General features: G+C 43.7%; 1 protein-coding gene across 2 annotated transcripts; it reads right to left on the bottom strand.

Annotated features, from left to right (window-relative positions):
• Positions 1–2,488: 2,488 nt before the first annotated feature.
• LOC139421414 (probable ATP-dependent RNA helicase DDX5) lies at positions 2,489–7,992 on the bottom strand. 2 transcript variants are annotated; one of them, XM_071172290.1, is made up of 13 exons: positions 7,774–7,992; positions 6,844–7,015; positions 6,580–6,676; positions 6,334–6,467; positions 6,155–6,220; positions 5,929–6,070; positions 5,692–5,852; positions 5,434–5,606; positions 5,218–5,328; positions 5,071–5,132; positions 4,939–4,998; positions 3,469–3,687; positions 2,489–3,236 (listed from the first exon to the last, which is right to left on the bottom strand). In XM_071172290.1, the coding sequence occupies exons 1-13, from the start codon at positions 7,812–7,814 to the stop codon at positions 2,824–2,826; spliced, it is 1,851 nt and encodes a 616-aa protein (XP_071028391.1). In that variant the 5' UTR covers positions 7,815–7,992; the 3' UTR covers positions 2,489–2,823. The 2 variants fall into 2 exon arrangements, with proteins under 2 accessions (XP_071028391.1, XP_071028393.1); XM_071172292.1 differs by having other exon boundaries at positions 3,456–3,687; positions 7,774–7,969.
• Between the last annotated feature and the right edge of the window lie 9,896 nt (positions 7,993–17,888).

Raw genomic sequence — 17,888 nt, 5'->3', positions numbered from 1 at the left:
GGAATGGTCTGCCTACCCATGTGAGAGACACAGACTCGGTCTCAACCTTTAAGTCTTTACTGAAGACTCATCTCTTCAGTGGGTCATATGATTGAGTGTAGTCTGGCCCAGGAGTGTGAAGGTGAACGGAAAGGCTCTGGAGCAACAAACCGCCTGCCTCTAACCCTATTACAGGGGCTGAGTCACTGGCTTACTGGTGCTCTTTCATGCCGTCCCTAGGAGGGGTGCGTCACTTGAGTGGGTTGAGTCACTGATGTGATCTTCCTGTCTGGGTTGGTGTCCACCCTTGGGTTGTGCCGTGACGGAGATCTTTGTGGGCTATACTCAGCCTTGTCTCAGGATGGTAAGTTGGTGGTTGAAGATATCCCTCTAGGGGTGTGGGGGCTGCGCTTTGGCAAATTCGGTGGGGTTATATCCTTCCTGTTTGAACCTGTCTGGGGTATCATCGGATGGGGCCACAGTGTCTCCTGACCCCTCCTGTCTCAGCCTCCAGTATTTATGCTGCAGTAGTTTATGTGTCGGGGGGCTAGGGTCAGTTTGTTATATCTGGAGTACTTCTCCTGTCTTATCCGGTGTCCTGTGTGAATTTAAGTATTCTCTCTCTAATTCTCTTTCTCTCTCTCGGAGGACCTGAGCCCTAGGACCATGCCTCAGGACTACCTGGCATGATGACTCCTTGCTTTCCCCAGTCCACCTGGCCGTGCTGCTGCTCCAGTTTCAACTGTTCTGCCTGCGGCTATGGAATCCTGACCTGTTCACCGGACGTGCTACCTGTCCAAGACCTATTATTTGACCATTCTGGTCATTTCTGAACATTTGAACATCTTGGCCATGTTCTGTTATAATCTCCACCCGGCACAGCCAGAAGAGGACTGGCCAACCCTCATAGCCTGGTTCCTCTCTAGGTTTCTTCCTAGGTTTTAGCCTTTCTATGGAGTTTTTCCTAGCCACCGTGCTTCAACACCTGCATTGCTTGCTGTTTGGGGTTTAGGCTGGGTTTCTGTACAGCACTTTTGAGATATCAGCTGATATGTGAAGGGCTATATAAATAAATTTGATATGAATTGGATCACCGACTGCGAGCCAGGCCTAATCGCCCAACATCAGTGGCCAACTTCACTAATACTCTAGTGGAGGTATGGAAGCAAATCCCCACAGCAATGGTCCAACATCTAGTGGAAAGCCTTCCTAGAAGAGTAGAGGCTGTTATAGTTGTAAAGGGGGAACCAACTCCGTATTAACGGCCATCATTTTGGAATGAGATGTTCGAAGAGCAGGTGTCCACATACTTTGTCATGTAATGTACTTTAGGGCCAGTCAGATCATCACGGCTGTGAAAATTTGTCTCTCACCCTCAAGCCATCTAGAAGAAACGGAGTTAATGAGTTCAGTGCTTTTCTCCAGCAGGGTCAGACATCACAATATAGTCACTATCTGCTTGCATTGTTTGCCATCTAGAACGGATACAGTACAAGCTGTCAAAACATGTTTAATACAGTTTGAGCTGGGTTGAGCTTTAATAGATGTCACTCCACCCAAACAATTCCCTGTCAACACCTTTGGGAAGACAGACAGGGCAAACCAGTTACCCAACCCTCACCAGCTTGCTAAGAGGGATGGGAGAGGATGGTTTCATGTGCTGCGCAGTAAAAGCACGCAGAGAAACATGTTTGGTAAATGAGTAAATCCAGGCCATAAAATGCCTTCATGGATGGGATGGCCTCATGAAATTGACTGATACTTTTCTTTCCAATAGCAGCCACTCCAATTAATGTTTAGGTTGTGTTCAAGACGACAGCTGGTACAGTGAGTCCAGTACAGATTCTTACTGCATTAGGTATTATATACACCGCACTACTAACAGTGGAAGAAACCATGAAGCCGAACGAAACGTTAATGAAATCAGCCAGGTCAGAGCCTTTCCTAGGATTGGAAAGCAGACGCAACACCGATGGGTGACATTTTACAGTGTGCATATTTGCCTCAGCATATCGAGCACAACAAAATGGGTATCTGCAGACATACTTGCGCAGTTAGCCATCTGGTCAATGAGGGAAATTGAACTGGGTACTGTCTGCAAGCTGCCACTAAGGGCGGAGGTTGTTTAAGCTTTGATTCACACTTGATTTTCATAAAAGGCACATCAAACTGACAGTCACAATAGCACAAGGGGTGTTTTATCATGAGGCCAATGAGAATAACCAGAACTCCTTGAAATCTTTTTTTTTTTAAATCTCTGGATGAAGTCTTTAAATTCAAGTACACTGATGTTGCATAACCGCAAGCCTCAACATAAGTGCTACATAGTCAAGTGTAATAGTCAACCGTGAGCATTGACTAATTTAAGCAATTGACCATGTTCATATATCCCTCTAGACAAAATAGTCATTCCATACTGCACCTGAGAATTAATCCATTTACCTATTGAGGAAAAGTGGAACAGACTTAAGCATTTTCTGAAACTCGTGTAAAGAATAAGACAACAAGATAAGTATTTTTGGTTTTTATTGCGAAATGCCATGCAGTGCCTCCCAGTTAAGATCTTGACATATCACTTTAAATGGTACAGGTGGGACAAAACATCTGCAATAACTAGTACAAAATAAGACTAAACGTTACTGAGGAATGTAACAAATTAAATAAGTAAAAGAAAGCAAAATTGTGCGCCATCGCTATTGCTGCGCTGCAGGACCACCCCGCCACAGGGACTTTAGAGGTTCAAAAATTGGTTGAACCCTGGTGTAAAAAATTAAACAGTACAATTTTGGATAGAGTATAGGACTAAGACAAACAAGCAATAATTTACCATCTTTACTTTCATGTTTACTGTGGGAATTGAGGGGGCATTGGGTAAGGCACCATGGGCTGTGGTGCTTGTTGCTGTGTGAAGGGGAACTGTTGATGGCTCATGCCACTCTGTGCACCGCCTTGGTTGGCACTAAACTGTGGGGCCTGGAAGTTCTGCGTTGGGAACACCCCGGCCTGGCTGGCACCATAGTTTGACTGGCCGTTGGTGCCGTAGCCGCCGCCAAAACCATTGCCGCTTTTGTCAAAGCCACTTGCCCCATAACCTCCGCTCTGTGAATTTGTGCCAAAGACTTTCTTTGTTCCACTGTCAAAACCTCTATCGTTTTCCCTGTCTCTAAAGCTACTGAAGTCACGCCTGCCCCCGGAGGAGTACCTGTCCCGGCGGTCATCCCTAAATCCACTACCACCTCTGCCTCCCCTTGAATGACCTGAAAGGAAAAACAAGAACAAGTTAGAATGGGCTTTCATGCTAGTTCGAGTGATATGAAATGGGTACATGGGAAAACACTGTAGGGGGTAAATAAATGGCTAACAAAAATGAATCAAGATCCCATAGCTTTGACTGTGCCAAACCCATCCACGTCAACAAAAAAAAGGGGGAGGGAAAAAAAAATGGCTGCAGCTGAACCACAGTTCCTGTATCTCACCAATTAGATTTACCTCCTCTGTCCGCCATCTGGAGGAGTTTAGGGTTGATGGCCTGGTTGGCCTCACGGAGCACAGCAACGAGGTCACTGGCCTGCCTCATGTTGTTGGGGGTGAAGAAGGTGTAGGCTGTGCCAGTCTTTTGGCTCCGGGCAGTTCTGCCGATGCGGTGAATATAGTCCTCAGAGTTGTTGGGGTAGTCAAAGTTGATGACAAATTTCACATCTTCAACATCTGTAGGATGTGTTGCAGTGTGGCAAAAAAACAAAAAGGAGCGCACAAAGATGCACACCACAACAGCCAGACCAAAAGAGCAAAGTTAGTACAACCAGTCACTGGATGTAGCTGGTTTTTCCACTAGGCTGTAAAGAATAGTATTAGATAACTCCAGAAAGACTAAATCCATGGGGATACTACGGTGGGAAGAGAGAAACGATGCACACTCCAAATGCTTCCAATCCAGATAACCCCTCAATTCTCAACAGCCCCCTCCCCCCAAAAAGGATCAGAAGTCTTACCATAAAGGAGTATGCATTCACTAGTCCATTCCCATTGCAGAAAACTCCCCACACAATGTCAAGTGACTGCAGGGTGCTTCTACACAGTAAGGCCACTATGCACACTGTTGCCTCTTCATGTGCCAAAACTAGGGCCTTATGGTGATAATGAAGGCCCCTTCTTCCCACACACTCATAAGAAGCTCGCTATAAAGGCAACGTCTTGCCAAGACCATAAACAATTGGGGAAAGCTAAAAATGGAGCCACTTACTCCTGTGACCCATAACAAAAGTACCCCCAGTCTCAAGGCAAGATATTCCCAGAACCAGTGTTCACGTGATCAAATGTCTCTCGTTGGCAGGTCTCGACATGACTTGAAACACAGGTGAGGGAGGAGTGCGAGCTTGGATTTTGTCCCCAGCCAACTGACATGACCCACTGACACTAAGCGCCAGTAGCCATATCATTACAGAGGTGAACGTGTAATGGGACTTACAACTGGTCTCAAAACAGAAGTTTAGGAAACTGCCACATTTGTCACACATGCTTTGAGAAAAGCGACACCTTCCAGAATTCGATGACTTGCAATACAATGCCCAAACCGACATGCAAGACATGGAAACAGCAGAGCCTGGTGGAGCCATGAGGTTGGGTGTGAAGCAGTCCAAACCGATGCCAGAGAACAGCTGCATTTACAGGGGTGCGGCAGCTAACCCTCATTTAGGCCCCCATTTGGGCAGCCCAGCGTGATATTCAGCACTCGGGCCCCGCCACCTCTGTATGTGACTGGGTGATGTCCCAGTCAGGACACCTCCAAGAGTCCTCCTTCCCCCTCTGGAGACCTGGGCGTGTCATGCCAAGGCCCTGCCTCAAAAGACCGCTCCTTCAGATAGGGGAGAAACTCAGAAGGCAGAAGAGTTACAGAAAGAAACACTTTCTTTCAGAAAAAAAGTTGGTACAAGGGACCAAGGACAGAACGAAACTAACCTAGACCCCTGGAGGCGACGTCTGTGGCAATGAGAATTGGCGCCTTTCCAAACTTGAACTCTGAAAAAGGAAAATAAATTGATAGCTGGCCATAAAAGAGCGTGTCATAAATGGTTATTGTGATAAACTCACCATTGAGCACCCAGTCCCTCTCCTGCTGGCTCTTGTCTCCATGGATGCCCATTGCTGGCCAACTAAAAGGAGCAAGTTGAGTCAGTTGAGTCCAGTGAAACAAATGATTACCCTGAGTTTAAAGAACTAAGTATTGATGCCACTTACCCATCCCGCCTCATCCTCCTAGTGATCTCATCACATCTCCTCTTGGTCTCTGTAAAGATTATGGTTTTGTTCTCCTTCTCACTCATGATCTCCTCTAGAAGGCGGAGGAGTCTGGAAAGGCAGGGAAGAATTCAATTAGTGACTTGCCAAACAAGTGTTTAAGTTTTTTTTCCCACCCATTACATATACAGAAATGACAGGTCAGACAGGACTCACTTGTCTTCTTTCTCGCCATCATTGCAAACATCCACGATCTGCAAGATGTTGTGGTTGGCACTCAGCTGCAGAGCTCCCACATTGATCTGGACGTAGTCCTTCAGGAAGTCCTCTGCCAGCTGGCGCACCTCTTTGGGCCAAGTGGCACTCCACATCAGCGTCTGTCGGTCAGGCTGGAGAGAAGGAACATGTCAGAATTTCCCTTGATAACTGTCCCCAAGTGAGATCAGTAGACTAACACATCACAACAGAACTCACTCTGATTTGGTCCACAATTTTTCGGATTTGTGGTTCGAAACCCATGTCGAGCATTCGGTCAGCCTCATCCAGTACCAGGTAAGTGCATCTGCGCATGTTGGTCTTTCCTGCCTCCAGGAAGTCAATAAGCCTGCCAGGTGTGGCAATGCAAATCTCCACACCTATAATAAACAATCATGAGCACCAAATTCCATAGATTCAAATCAGCCAAATGCATAGAGCAGTTGTGGAACTTACCTCTATCCAGGTCACGGAGCTGTGGCCCTTTGGGCGCACCCCCATAAACACAGACAGACTTCAGGCGAGAAGCTCTGCCATACTCTGCTGCCACCTGCTGGACCTGCTGAGCCAGCTCACGGGTCGGGGCAAGCACTAAGCACTGAAAGAAAGGTTGAATACCATAAACCCATGTTGGGTGGATGAGAGGTTAGATACAAGTCTTTGAATAACCATGGGTACTTACAATAGGGCCATCTCCACGTTCCAGGAAAGGCTGGTGATTAATGTGCACGATTGCTGGCAACAAGTACTGCAGGAGAAAAAATGACATTGCATTACAGTAAAAAGGACCATCAGTCCTCTTATTTTTATGAGCAATTCTAAGTTGTTGGAATAGTCCATGCTAATATTCTCAACACTTACCGAGAGAGTTTTCCCAGAGCCCGTCTGTGCAATACCAACCATGTCCTTGCCACTCAAAGCCAGTGGCCAACCCTGTGCTTGGATTGGTGTTGGTTCTGACCAGCCTGCTTTGTTAATGACATCCATCACGTAGGCTGTGCAAAAGTGTGAGGGGGGTTACATGAAAACTAGCCCAGATTGAAGACGAGTTTTGATCAGAAAGAAATATATCAACTGAATGTGTCAGATATTAATGGATGTGCCTACTTGGAAAACTGGCTTCATGGAACTTCATAATTGGATTAGGGCAGTCCCTCCCCTTCACAGTAACCGCTTTGGTACTTCTGTACTGTGCAACCTCTTGCTGCAATGTAACATGGACTCAGATCAATTGGCATGGCAATGCAAAAGACAACTACAGCAAATGGCCATTGGAAAACAGGAACATGTGCAAGAACACATGCCAGTAGCAATTACCTAACCTTTAATGTAAATCAGCTGCATCTGGATGTTGACCACTAGAATACATACCGGAGATCTCCGAGTAACATCTGGGTGCTCTTGGTAAAAGTTCTTTTCAAATTTAGAGAGTTCGTCAAGGTTCCAGTGCTTCTTGCGCAGTCGATCACCGGGATTACCAAACTTCCCTCCACCACCACCACCTCTTCCACCACCTCCAAAACGAGGTGGTCCACTGCCATATCTGTGGAAGTGAATGGTGTAATGTTAGTCATGCCAACCAATGTAAGAGATAGGTTACCAGTGGATCTACTCGCCTGAGTAAACGCCAAGCAAAGAAATTTACATTTTAGATTTAACAGAAAATTGTCTAGTGACAACTAGCAGTCATCGTACACATTACCAACTTCAATACAATGCAGAAGGTACTGCCAGCGATTTAAGTTATACAAATTAGAAGAAATGCTTGACTTATTGGACTCTGCGTCACTATAAAACAGCCATCTTAAGTATATCCAGCAGAGGAACAATGGGTGGAAAAAAACCGGCCGGCATTTTGTATCCGCATTCAATGATGCCACATGGCGTACAAGTACATTTAGTACTTAGTATCGGACACATGCTGTATGAAGAGGCACAATATTAATGTTAAGATTAACGTTATGAAAATGTGATAACGTAAATTAGAAAAACACAACAGCTGACTAACTGGTTCGTATTTTAATAAAACAGGCCTCCATCTAAGATTTTTCGGATTCAGATAAGGCCTCCTGCTAGTTTCATAACGAAACGAGGCCTTTAAAAGCGTTTGTCCCTTCTGATTCTGAATATGCCGGTGAACTTCAAAGCAACAAAATTTCGATATTAACTTTTTAAAATGGAAACTACGACACTCTAAGGGAAAAATATATGTAGGTAGCTACTGTGCGTCATGTCAGCCATTTCTGGCGAGAAAACACGAGGTGTTAAATTCGCCTAAAATTCTTTCATTCAGACACTTACCCTCTATCTCTACCACGATCTCTGTCAGAAAATCCGGGCATCTTGTAAACAAAGTGTATAAATAAAAACGATAAATAAACTACGCCTGAAAAACCGATATCAAACCCGAACTGCCGTGGTGATGCTGAAATGCCGGTGAACTCAAAAAAGAGATTCGGGTTTTATTGCATGAGGAAGTGTCACGCTCGGTCTGAGTGAAGTATTAATCCGCCGTGAACTGACTACACCGCAGCACATTGCGTAACGTCACATTCAAAGCTATTTGGAAGGAAAACGTGCATATTTTGCGTCTATGTTTTGAAAATGGTGTGAAATGGAGGAGCTAATTTGTCGCAATGTGTTTATAATGTTAAAGGCGCCTTATAGATAACGTATATGTATCCCATATGAAAATCCATTATAATATTTTTTTTTGAAACAAATGCTATTCCAAATTGAATCTCTAATACGACAGAATGCTATTGTGCACAACTTATGGCATTTAGCTAGGTATTTTGTATTGCCAATTTATCACATTTTATCAGCTGTATCACAATAACCACGTTTCCATCCAGTTTTACACGAGTAAATTCATACCGTATTAACAGCTGTGATATAAATGCCGACGGTGTGTCCGTACAATTATTTATGTGAGAAATTCACGCGACGATATGGTACGACTCGGAAAACCATTCAGTTTATTGGGCTACATATTAAATTAATTATTATGAACTTCACAGGTTGGTAAAAGTGCACGGTGATCTTGATGCTCCTTTCCAATAAATATTGAGGGTCTAATTCTGGTGACATGATGCTTGACTGCAGTTTGACAAATAAACAAATTCTCGCTCTTAGGTGTATCAGAGCGATATACTTAGACATAGCTCTCTGGGTGTATCACTTGGGATTATTTAATGGAACCTGTTGGCGAAAGCATATGTACAAAAAAAAAGAAACAGTTGTGATCCGGTTGATCCTTTTACCATAAGTGACGTCAGAGCTCAAAGAAAGCACATCCAGTGAAAAAAATATATGGCTAGACGGCAGTCTCAAACTAGTGCAGTTGATTTGCAGGAAAATCTCCCTAAAATTAGAATTCCGCTGATTACTTTAGCGTAAAAGATGGTAGACCTAAAGCCACTTAATAATGTCATGTTTTTAATGAATAATAGACTGTTAAGGTTTTTTTTTTAATTGGAAAAGCTACTCTGTAATGTGAAAATGTTGATTTACAGTAAAAAGTCCCTAACCTCCGAACTTGTTAGTGTAGTTCTGGGTCAGTTGTCTATATTTTTTCTCTCACTAAAATGCCTTTAATAGACTACTGCCGTTAATTACAGTGCCTCCCGAAAGTATTCACCAATGGTGACTTTAAAACAGTTACTGAGTTTAATGGCTGTGATCGAAAACTGAGGATGGACCAACAACATTGTAGTTATTCCACAATACTAACCTAATTGACAGAGTGAAAAGAAGGAATCCTGTACAGAATACAAATATTATAAATATATTCAGAACCCTGCATCATTTTTGCAATAAGGCACTAAAGTAAAACTTTTTAAAAAAGTGGCAAAGAAATTCACTTTTTGTCCTGAATACAAGCATTATGTTTGTGGCAAATCAAACAAATCCCATTTCTATCACAGCCAGTGAACTCTGTAACTGTTTTAAAATAAGCATTGGCCTCATGGTGAAATCTCTGAGTGGTTTCCTTCCTCTCCGGCAACTGAGGGTGCATTGATACACCATCCAAAGGAATATTCAGTGTCTGCTTTTTATATTTTCACCTATCTACCAATAGGTGCTCTTATTTGTGAGGCATTGGAAATTCTCCCTGGTCTTTGTGGTTTAATCTGTACTGAAATGCACTTCTCGACTGAGTGACCTTACATATAATTGTATGTTTGGGGTACAGAGATGGGTTACTCATTCAAAAACCATGTTAACTACTATTATTTGACACAGAGTGAGTCGATGCAATGTATTATGTGACTTGTTAAGCACATTTTTACTCCTGAACTTATTTGGGGTTGCCATAACAAATACTTATTGGCTCCAAACATTTCAGTTTTTCATTTGTAAAAATGTTTACAAACAAAATTGCACTTTGACATTATGGGTAATTGTGTGTAGATCAGTAACACAAATCTAAATTGGATCCATTTTAAATTCAGTCTGTAACACAACAAAATGTGGAAAAAGTCAAAGGGTGTGAATACATTTTGAAAGCACTGTATGTGATCAGGTTTAATATGCAGAGTGGTGTACCACTGCTTGGATCTACGAAATAACATCAATGTCAAGGTTGGCTGTAGGCTACCACAGAAACAATCTGTTTAGGCCTATACAGTCCACCACACTACCAAAATTGTCTACCCATTCCTTTGTCTGAGCAAATAGATACTGATTCCCCAAGTCCCCTCCCATCACCACCTTTCCCCATCATCATTGATGAAAGCACTTCAGTTCACGCCTCTGCTGCTCAGGACATGCCAGACTCATTCTAATTCAAATAAATGCTCGAATTAAATGGAAAGCTTTACAGCTCCCACTTTGTCAAGATTTAAAAGTTGGTTAAAGGATGACATAACATACTGTTAGTGTTCAAATACTGGAGAGTTGAGACCAAATCACGGACGTTGGACAGAGTGGATTTCAGTTGTAACAAAAGACAGTTTTAATGAGTCAGAGATATCTTGTCCCGCAGTTTTACGTGCACGGACCTAGTTCACATAACTCGGCAAGGAGCCAGGTGAAAAAGAGGCCTATACAACGGTTACATTCATTTTTATACATAGAATAAAGTAGGTGGAGTCTTGTCGTTTCGGTCTTCTTGACTGGTCGGAGGGTTGGAGGCGGGCCTTGCTCTAGCCAGAGCAGAAGCCCCATTGGTGCACAGCAGAGCCTTATCCTGAGCATCCGACCAATAGAGGGGGTCAGTCTTGTGGCTGGGTGTATCTGTTCTTACGACGGACTGTCTTTGTTTATATGAGCTATGTGTATGAATACTTATATAACAAATCCCTCTCTTCACGTCTATTAGACGTGAAAACTAGAGCAGAAAGGTGGCGGTTGCAATCGTGGGTATACATAAGGTGGTGCTCCTAACCTTGTCTGGTTTGCATGGTGGGTCTGTAGGTGTAGTGCTACGTTTGGGACGGGAGTGATTGGAGGGAGTGATATCAGGAAAGGAGTTAGGGACATGTGTAGGGGTTGGTGTATGTGATGTGGCAGGGTGAAATAGTTGTTCAATTAACCATGTGAAAGTCCTAGGGTTACTCCAAATATCAGTAGGAATATCACAAATAAGGGACCAGATATCCCCAGCCTCACCCAGAGAGGGAGAAATTTCCCTCTAACTGGGCGAGGTTCCCTTCTCAGGGGAGGCGGAGTTTGATGCCGCATCACCTGAGGAAGGAGTGTCTTCATTTGGAATCGAATTTAGGCCGCTCAAATCAGCTCTGACTTCAGTCAGTGTTCTAGAAGGAATTGGGGCTGGGGTGCAATGTGTAAGGCGGTGCCAAGGTGTGCCTGATTTACCTTTGACCTGGACTGAGTGTGAAGTAACCTCCTTCACTTCGTACGGTCCAGTCCACCTGGGTTCCAGCCACTTTCTCTTGTGGACTGTAACCCTCACCCCGTCACCAACCTTTACCTTCAGTAGTGGCGTGTCCCCCGGCAGCTCCCCCTCCTGGACCTTGTGAACCTGGGTAGAGAGTGCTACAGAGAGAACCGTCAGTTTTTTCACATAATTAGACATTACAATTTGTTGTACATCAAGGGCGGGCATATGACCTCCCTCCCTTGGTGGACCATGCATGACTCTACCAGTCATTATCCCATGAGGCACATACTTTAGCTATCTTAGCTTTTGCTTTTGGTTTGACGTTCCACCAGATTTTGGGATTGGGGCCTGTACACAGATCCAAATCTGTGGGTTATGCCAAATCTTTCTTCCACCTGTCTCAGGTGTTTGTTAAATGTAAGCCATTTGTCAAATTTGATTTGTCTTGGGATGCCATACCTGGGTATTAGTTTGGTTTGTAGCCACTCAAAGACTGACCTAGCATCCTCCCCTTTTGTTATTATTGCCTCTACCCATTTGGAGAACCTATCTACTATGACTAGGAGATAGAGTTTGCCTTTAGATAAATTTTCGGGGCCCATGTCGGTGTAGTCTATACTAATATCCTGAAAACATGCATTAGGTATTACGTATGAGCCCATTGGTGTTTGATATGGTTTCTTTGGGTTGTGTCTGTCACAACCATTGCATTCGTCACAAAATAAATCATCGTCATAAAATAAGTCAGTCATATTTTTTATGTGAGGGTGCCACCAGATGTGCGAGGCCTTTTTGGAGGGTCTTTAGTTTGCCTTCGTGTGTGGGGCCATGTGTTTCTCATAAAAGTTCTGGGTCCATCAGTGTGGCCTGCTTCATGGGCATGGGCTGAGTCTGTATAGATATTCAGTCTTTCCTTTTCCTCTGATGAGGACCTGCGTCAATCCGATGATTTCAGCTAATTTGGCCGATGCTGGTTGAGGGATGATGGCTGATTGAAGGGTGACATCACGAGGTGAGCTGTTTTTTCAATAGCTTTTGCTACTGCAGCAACGTATCTGGAGCATGTTGACTGTCCTACCTCAATGTGGTCAAGTTTGAAGAGTAGTACATCAAGACCCTTCTCTCCCCCTCTTGTTTCTGGAATAGGACGGATGAGGTGAATCCTTCCCTTTCAGAAACATCCAAATGGAACTTGTTCTTGTAGTCAGGTGCAGTCAGAGCTGCTGCCGCTGATAGATCTGTTTTCAGGAGTGCTATGGCTGTTGATGCTTCAGCCGTCCAGGCCAGGGGTGCATGGAGGTTCCTTGATCGTAGGATGACCGGTGCTGCCACCCCCTCTGGGCCACACCCAATGGTACAACACCTGATAGGTGGGGTCAGGTGCATCATGTCTTCGTCCCAGTCTGCAGTGTAGAGGCAGTCATCAGTTTCTGTTGCATTGAGTGTGCAATGGATCTCAGCTTGGGGAGTCTTATATGGGTGCAGAGTGTAGATTTGAGCTTTCAGTTGGTTGAACTTAAACTGGATGTGAGGGGTGGCAGGCCCTGTGGGTAGGCATTTTAGCCAGTACACTTCTTGGGCTTCAGAAAGTGTGGTCATCGGCAGGAGTGGCATCCTCATCATTCTTACTGGGTGATCAGGTGTTGAAGTGGGAGGGTTGGTTGTAATCTTGCTGCTCCTGCTGCATGTGTCTAGGAGAGGGTCCTCTTCCTCTTCCTGGTGCCCCTCCACGTCCTCTTCCTCTTTCTCTCCATTGCTGTTGCTGCGGGGAGAGTGGTTTTGTGCAATATCTGGCATAGTGACCGGGAATTCCGCAGTTATACCACTGGTAGTTTCCCCCTCTGTATGGTCCAGTGTAGGGGCCTCGTTGAGCCCGTTGCCGTTGCAGGATATACCGCTGTGGGGGAGGGTAATGGGGTGGTGGGGCTGCCTGCTGTTGGATCATCTGAGAGACAGTCTGTGCCACGATCTGAGTGTTATCTGGCTGCTCCCCTTGGTCTTGAGTTTCTACTGCAATCATTTGTTTGGGCGTGATGGCTGCAGACATTTTATCTAAGTCGTCTGATAATGTGTATAATGCGTTATTTAGGTATATTCAATCCTTACTATGTGGTGTTTATTTCTATCGTTGTATGCTTAGCCCGTACTGCTGTACTGGCTGTGGCTTATCTCTTCCACCCTCACCCTCGCATACAAAGGGGGTTATCAGTATGTGACGCCCGCCACGTGTGTTTCTCCGGTATTTTATTTGAATTTGTTCAGCGATTCGTTTAGGTATTTTCTAGAAATGATTCGGCGATTTCCTTTTGGAACAATATATCAGTGAATATATGCGGTTCTATAACAATTTTCAGAGTAATTCTAGCTCTTTAGGAAATATAGATAGAATTTCTAGACAACTAAGAGTTGTTCAGTGAATTATTTAAATACTTTCTGTAAACAATTCAGTAAATTCCTTTATGAACTTATATCAGTATATTTGAGCGATTCTATAGCAATTGTCAGAATAATTCTATATCTTTAGGAAATATGGATAGAATAGAAAAACCCCAAAATCAGTGTGTAGCTTTTAGCGTCTGTCAAACAAAGTCTGTACTAAGCTCGGCGGCTTATTTAAATACTTTCTAGAAACAATTCAGTAAGTTCCTTTATGAACTTATATCAGTAAATTCCAGCGATTCTATAGCAATTGTCAGAATAATTTTTAACTTTAGGCAATATCAACAGGAATGAAAAAAACGAAAATCAGTATTCCAGCCCGGCTGCTGTCAATCAAAGTTGCACGGCCATTCGATACTAAGGTGGCTTTGTCTACCAGCACGTGTGCCTAATAGCCCAGTTACGTATCCCAACCTACTCCGCGACAAACGTTTCTTTCAATTTAATTTCCCCCATCTCCAAATCATGGAATGTCAACTCTGGTTCATATTATGTTTATTGTTTGATGTGCAATAGCCACATCATTCCCGATCTCTGTCTTGTGGAAGGCCAAACTTACATATCCTATATCTATTCGACTACACCTCTAACATAACCAATTAAACAGTTTACAACTTATTCAATAGGATCTTTTACATGCAGATTCAGTCGATCTATTAATTAACTACACCTCTAAACACAACCAATTAAACAGTTTAGAACTTATTCAATAGGAACTTTTACATGCATACTACACTTCTAAACCACAACCAATTAAACAGTAAGCACTTATTTAATAGGATATTTTACATGCATACTACACTTCTAATAATAGGCCAATTGATAAAAAATAAAAATACAAATAAAAAATAAAAACGAGCAAAACAAGATCTCCCCGATCAATGTCTTAGGTTCTTATGTAAAAATTTGGGCACCGATTCATACTCACGCCCAGTACTTTCTGATCAAAATTTGGTTTAGGCTATAATACAATATGCAGATTTCGATATAACGGGCTCTGCTCACCTTATATAGAGCGCTCCGATCAGATTTCCTGAGGCAAGATGAATGGCTGGGGAAGTCACTCTTCCGTCTGATTTTTTAGCCGTGATCAGTCTCGTCCTCTCACACTAACTTATAATAGATCGAATTCAAGAATAACCATCCTCTGCTACCAAGTTTGTTAGTGTTCAAATACTGGAGAGTTGAGACCAAATCACGGACGTTGGACAGAGTGGATTTCAGTTGTAACAAAAGACAGTTTTAATGAGTCAGAGATATCTTGTCCCGCAGTTTTACGTGCACGGACCTAGTTCACATAACTCGGCAAGGAGCCAGGTGAAAAAGAGGCCTATACAACGGTTACATTCATTTTTATACATAGAATAAAGTAGGTGGAGTCTTGTCGTTTCGGTCTTCTTGACTGGTCGGAGGGTTGGAGGCGGGCCTTGCTCTAGCCAGAGCAGAAGCCCCATTGGTGCACAGCAGAGCCTTATCCTGAGCATCCGACCAATAGAGGGGGTCAGTCTTGTGGCTGGGTGTATGTGTTCTTACGACGGACTGTCTTTGTTTATATGAGCTATGTGTATGAATACTTATATAACAATACTAGTGTGCTACAATACTTCATCTTCTATGAAACACGCCCCTAAACTGACCTGTTTATTGTATCATGGTAATCTAAGAAGTGTAGTATTGTAATAACAGCCGTTACTCTAGATTTTTTAAAACATTTCCTGCTCTTATACTGTATGTAAAATGACCAATGTCATCTTTCTCATTTCCAAAGTAACCCTTCTCATATCCCCTTTCCTGATTCGAAGTCAGAGACACATTAGCAGACAAAAATCTTCGTGTACTACGCTGTTCTAAATTACAGTTGCTAAGGAAAATAACCTCTCCCTCAACGTCAACAAAACGAAGGAACTGATCGTGGAATTACCCTCCAGCGGGAGATGAAGACAGCCCGGTACATCACTGGGAACGTGCTTACTTACACCCATCCAGGACATTACTCGAAACGGTGCTTGAGGAAGGCACGCTGCATCATCATGGACCCACACACCCCAACCACGAGCTGTTCTCTCCCTTACCGTCAGGCAGACCGTATCGGAGCATTAGGTTTGATACCAACAGGCTCAGAGACAGTTTCTATCTACAAGTCATCAGACTGCTGAACACGTGAACTAGACTGATCACCTGCTGATTCTCTGCACCTTAGCACACATCACAACTGCTGCTACCAGGCTCTTATAATACTGCTCAATGTATACACTTGCAATTTATACACATCCCTGAGTCAATACTTTGTAGAAGCACTTTTGGTGGCACTTACAGCTTTGAGTTTTCGTAGGTATGTCTCTATCAGCTTTGCACATCTGGATTTGGGGATTTTCTCCCATTCTTCCTTGCAGATTTTCTCAAGTATTGTTAAATTAGATGGCGAGTGGCGGTGAACAGCAATCTTTAAGTCTTTCCACAGATTTTCAATGGGATTCAAGTCAGGGCTTTGGCTGGCCACGGAAGGACTTTCACATTCTTGTTTGGAAGCCATTCCAGTGTTGCTTTGGCTGTATGCTTGTGGTCTTTGTCCTTTTAGAACGTAAATCATTGCCCCAGTCTAAGGTAATTTAGACTCTGAAGAAGGTACTCATCAAGGATTTACCTGTATTTTTCTCCATTCATTGTTCGCTCTATCCTTACAGGTTGGCACGTAGCCTAGTGGTTAGAGCGTTGGACTTGTAAGGTTGCAAGATTGTATCCCCAAGGTAAAAATCTGTTGTTCTGCTCCCGAACAAGGCAGTTAACCCACTGTTCCTAGGCCGTCATTGAAAATAAGAATTTGTTCTTAACTGACTTTCCTAGTTAAATTAAGGTAAAAAAAAGCAAAGTCTCCCAGTCCCTGCTGTTAAAAAGCATGATGCTGCCACCACCATGCTTCACGGTAGGGATGGTGTTAGATCGGTGTTGAGCTGTACCTGGTTCTCTAGACATAGCACTTTCCATTCAGGCCAAAAGGTTAAATTCTTGTCTCATCAGACTATAGAATATTTTGCCTTATGCTCTCAGAATCTTTCATGTGCCTTTTTTCAAACTCCAGGCATGCTGTCATGTCCTTTTTTATAATATAATCTAAATAATATATACTGAATAAAAATATAAACACAAGATGCAAAGTGTTGGTTCCATGTTTCATGAGCTGAAATAAATAATATTCCCCAACATTTTCCATATACACATATCACGAAGATGTGGCATATCACAAAGATGATTAAACAGCATGATTATTACACAGGTGCACCTTGTGCTGGGGACAATAAAAGGCCACTTAAATGTACAGTTTTTTCACACAACACAACGCCACAGATGTCTAAACTTTTGAGGGAGGGTGCAACTGGCAACCGAGCTGCTGCCAGAGAAATTAATGTTAATTTCTCTACCATAAGCCGCTTCCAACGTTATTTTAGAGAATTTGGCAGTACATCCAAACAGCCTCACAACTGTAGCCCACGTGTAACCACGCTAGCCCAAGACCTCCACATCTGGCTTCTTCAACTGTGGGATCGTCTGAGGATGGGGTGGTGCTGAGGACAATGCTCGCTTTGAGGACAATACAGTGCCACTGACACGGCACGCACCAAAACCTGCGGACTCTCCTTCACTGCAGCCGACTTGAGTAAAACATTTAAACGTGTTAACCCTCGCAAGGCTGCAGGCCCAGACGGCATCCCCAGCCGCGTCCTCAGAGCATGTGCAGACCAGCTGGCTGGTGTGTTTACGGACATATTCAATCAATCCCTATCCCAGTCTGCTGTTCCCACATGCTTCAAGAGGGCCACTATTGTTCCTGTTCCCAAGAAAGCTAAGGTAACTGAGCTAAACGACTACCGCCCCGTAGCACTCACTTCCGTCATCATGAAGTGCTTTGAGAGACTAGTCAAGGACCATATCACCTCTACCCTAGACCCACTCCAATTTGCTTACCGCCCCAATAGGTCCACAGACGACGCAATCGCAACCACACTGCCCTAACCCACCTGGACAAGAGGAATACCTATGTGAGAATGCTGTTCATCGACTACAGCTCAGCATTTAACACCATAGTACCCTCTTAACTCGTCATCAATCTCGAGACCCTGGGTCTCAACCCCGC

Source organism: Oncorhynchus clarkii, chromosome 12 (assembly GCF_045791955.1).
Source record: "Oncorhynchus clarkii lewisi isolate Uvic-CL-2024 chromosome 12, UVic_Ocla_1.0, whole genome shotgun sequence".
NCBI classification, from domain to species: Eukaryota; Metazoa; Chordata; class Actinopteri; order Salmoniformes; family Salmonidae; genus Oncorhynchus; species Oncorhynchus clarkii.
The sequence above is the reverse complement of the archived record's forward strand: the minus strand, read 5'-3'. Positions and strand labels throughout refer to the sequence as shown.